This window comes from Vavraia culicis (genome assembly GCF_000192795.1).
Source record: "Vavraia culicis subsp. floridensis unplaced genomic scaffold supercont1.64, whole genome shotgun sequence".
NCBI lineage: Eukaryota > Fungi > Microsporidia > Pleistophoridae > Vavraia > Vavraia culicis.
In genome coordinates this window covers 1-4,075 of record NW_007360667.1, presented here as the reverse complement: position 1 = coordinate 4,075, position 4,075 = coordinate 1, and the positions used below count along the sequence as shown (strand labels likewise).

Genomic DNA, 4,075 nt, shown 5'->3' with positions numbered 1-4,075 from the left:
TGAAATGATAATTATGAAATTGTAGCAACCGTACTCTGCTTTTTGATTTTTGTCAGCAAATTCGTTGCATATTGCTTTTTATTCTGCTAAAAAACAAAATTGATATCTTATCTTTTATTTTCTAACTAACTGCACTGTTTACGTTTATAAAACAAAATAAGGCCTGTATACCTATTCAATGACAATTTCTTCTTCTAATACGACGTGTTATGTTTTTCCGTCTTTTTTCATTCAATTTCAGCCTTTTGACAGGGAGTCAAAGATTGATTTTCACTCGGTAATCATGTCCTCAGACCCTTACAATAAACAGCTGAGAATGTCACATAAAGAATAGATTGAACGATAATTTTAACTTCTTTTTGTACAAAAAGATGAAACAAAAAAATTTTACTTTCAATGCAGGCTAAATAAATTGTTCCTTTTGAACTGATTTTTTATATTTGCGATTATATCAGCATTTGGTATTCTCTCTCAATAGCAAATCTATGAAGCAATTCATATAACCTGCAATAACATATTATCATATACCTACACTGTTCAATGACTACAAATAGCGTAGCTACTCCTTGTACGTAAGAAGGTGCCTGGTATCACAAGAATATGCTTCATTTAGATCTGACATTAGAAAATAATAACTTTAACAATACCAATCGAGTTATCGTATTATACGAAAATAATGGCCACTCCTGTTGGTGTGTATAAAGCCAATTCACTCTTATAATGATGCCGATCTCTAAATAACGCAAAGCTTCGCTATTAAATCTCTAACTGATCATCTTTTCATTTTAATTAAGTCTCTAACCCAGCACTACTGTTAAAATCATCATTTCCAATATCAACAATGAACAAAACATCCTCTACAGCACTCACAATTCTTCATCAATTACATAACTAATTATTTTATACCCGGTCTAAATTAGCTAAACATTACGCAAACAGACATGTTAACAAATCAAATGCTACTGCAATTCAGAATATCACCTTGGTTTACCTCACTCGTATCCTATCTCAATAGTACTTCAATATTTCACCAGCGCCCTATAATTATTTTTATAGTGCCAATACCTAACTAATATCCTCAAATCATCCATCTCAACAATGCGCTCAATACGTCATCATCACTTTTCACCCATCCTAGATCCCCCTAACAGCCACTTCTCGTCCATCACCCCAGCAAAAGCACCGTTCCTAACAACCACCAACTCCTTCATACCAACGCTCTTCATCTCCAACCACTTATCACCCACTTTCAAGTAATACTTATCATCCTTCTTCACAAACTTTGTATTTGAGCGGTTACCTTTCATACCTATTTCGTACCGCCTTGCTCTTTCCATTTCTCGTGTTTTTGCTATGTCGAGCCATGCAGGCTTTTTTATTAGAAAGAACATTTTTAGGGGTCGAGGGTATCGGATTAAAATTTATGGCGAGTTAGCCCTTATGAAAAAAGTAAATAGAACAATTAGTACCGTTCCACAACAATAGCTGCTATAACTGCAATAAATTTCTTACTCCTTCATGTCAACACCAAATAAAATTATTTTTCGAGCATCAATCATAAGCCGGTTCATTAAATATAACTAATACTTATCATTGCTCCAGTATTGTACGTGTTTAAAATGAGTGTATCATTTTTATATCACCAAGATTTATACCTGCGATATTTTGTGTGATTGATATTACCTGCTAGAAATGATGTGAATGAGCATTTAATGATTGAAATATTTTCTAGATCTTATTCCACGTTTATTATTCATACTTTTCATCTCGATTTATTGCCATGCACTTCACCTCATCTTTCACACCACCTCATCTTTCACACCACCTCATCTTTCACACCACCTCATCATATCCTTACTCCATTCATACCATTCCCCACTACCAAAACATACGCATATGCCCGTATTTGTTCATCTCATTTTTTTACCCTCACAAAAAAACCATCAATGTCCCTAAAAGAATCTCTAGAAACCAACAAACCACCAACAGCACTAACACCTCTACTCTCCAGTCCTACGATCCAGCAGGAAAGTCTCACGCTTCTAAAAAATGATCACACCCTCACGTTCGTGTTCCTGAAGAACGCTGTGGGCTTGGCGCTCAAGAAACAGCTCAACATGGATGTACAGTATCTGAACGACATCTATACGACGATGATGGACGTGTTGTACACGTGCAGTGATTTTAATTTTCGTATTGTGTGCCAATTTATTGAAATTGTGTCAGGTACGATACGCGTACGGCTGGAAAATGTGCATGCACCGGTAGACCGTGTACAGCGAGAACGCTTTCTTTATGTGCTCTATTTTATATTTGTGCGATACGAGAGCGCAGCAAGCACGGAAGAGCTGTTTGAGGAGATTGATTACTATGTAGAGATGACGAGCAGCTTTTTGATGGATATGTTGCGTAGCGGGGAGTGTGCACCGCTTGTTATGAACGTGCTGCATGCGCTTATCTACCAGGAGATGCACCACATGTTTGAGGAGTGTGGACTTGTGAATGAGCTCATGAAATGCGGTGACAACCGCATACTGGGTCTTTGTTTGAAGAAATACACCGAACTTGTTGATCTGAGAGCACTGCTGAGCAGTGCCCTGCACAATAAGAACTATGAGTTGGTAGCGCTCGTTCTGGAACGAACCGTAGGCAGGGAAATACAGGGGCAGATCCTCAGTGGATCAGGCAATAACCTGGCTATGAATGCCTCTGATATTAATTTGGGCCACCAAAATAATCTAAATAGCGCTGGAACGGATGCGCATCGTGCGGTTATCGATCAAACAGCACAGGTAAAAGCGGCGATCTTCAACGAAATAAAAAACGACCTTGTAATGACAGACAAGGAAAAGAACGCTCTGGTACAGGACGAGCTTGCATACTTCAAAGACATAATGAGCACAGATACATACAGGGGGCACATGCATACACTGCTACGCATGCTCATCACACCCGACAACAAAGCACTCATCCATACGTGTCCGGACACAGAGAGTGCGTTATTCGTTGCTGCCATTACAGGGCTGCACATCGATGCCCGTCCCACGGATCGCTTCTGTACGTGTACGTTCTACCGCATGCTGCTAAGCTGTAAGATGAGCACACAGCCGTTTAATTTTGAGAGTGTGGCTGGTCGAGCATACTCATGTATGAAGGCAGAACATGAAATGATCACAATCGATGAGAACTGCGTTATGCGGGTTGACGAATACAACGCATATTTGATGAGAGCGAGTGTGTGGCACAAAACGAGGAGGGGCGAAGCAGTAAGCAGCGCTGTGGTGGAGAGCGTGAGGACGTATGTCATGGCAAGCTGTGCAGAGGTAAGTAATGTGAAGGTGTTTTGGTATTTTGTGGATGTTCTTGAACTGTGTGGTGCACAGCTACACGAGTTAGTGGAACGCGTGCTGTCGGGCGGTATTACTGAGCTCATAGAAATTGCGCTGTTCGTGGCTATGAAGCGATACTGCAACGAGAGGAACGAGCTCACGAAGACACTCCTGCTCAGCGCTCTTGAAAGGTACGCTGAACACGTGCCGAACGAGACAAAGAATCTTGTACTGCTCGTGACCGGCAATCACTGCACGTATTACGAACGGTTCCTGGCTGTGCCGGGTGTTACATACGAATACGTGCTTGAGGACGACCAGCTGATCATAAGTGCTCCGTTCAACTGCAGTATCACTCACAAGGAGCAGATCGTGATCTTCTGCGCGGTGCACAGCACTGATCGTCTTGTGTCTGTGGCCCGCGACTTACTGAGTACCCTCACGAGCAGTAGCATGCGTATGGGATACGAAAGGGAGATGAAACGGGCAGTGCATACGATACAAAAGATGGATGAGCATGTCGGTACGGCACTGAAGGCAAAGCTTCGAAATGTGTGGTATGGAATGGATTTGAATGACAGGTGGCCGCTGTTCATCTTAGATTTGTTTTGTCTCGATGGGTACAACGTAAAATAAATCGCTTGTATTAGACTGATTGTCTTGTTGGGTGCGAGCACGCCTTATTTCTAGCGGATGGTAGGCTCAAGGGTGCGCTCATTTGGAGCCTGAGCACTTATGTGTTTTTG

General features: G+C 41.3%; 1 protein-coding gene across 1 annotated transcript; it reads left to right on the top strand.

Moving 5' to 3' along the window:
• Nucleotides 1-1,944: 1,944 nt before the first annotated feature.
• On the top strand, nucleotides 1,945-3,980 carry VCUG_02444 (uncharacterized protein; the record flags this gene model as incomplete). Its single annotated transcript, XM_008077261.1, has 1 exon — nucleotides 1,945-3,980. A coding segment is annotated over one exon (2,021 nt), but the record flags the coding sequence as incomplete, so codon positions are not given.
• Nucleotides 3,981-4,075: the final 95 nt, after the last annotated feature.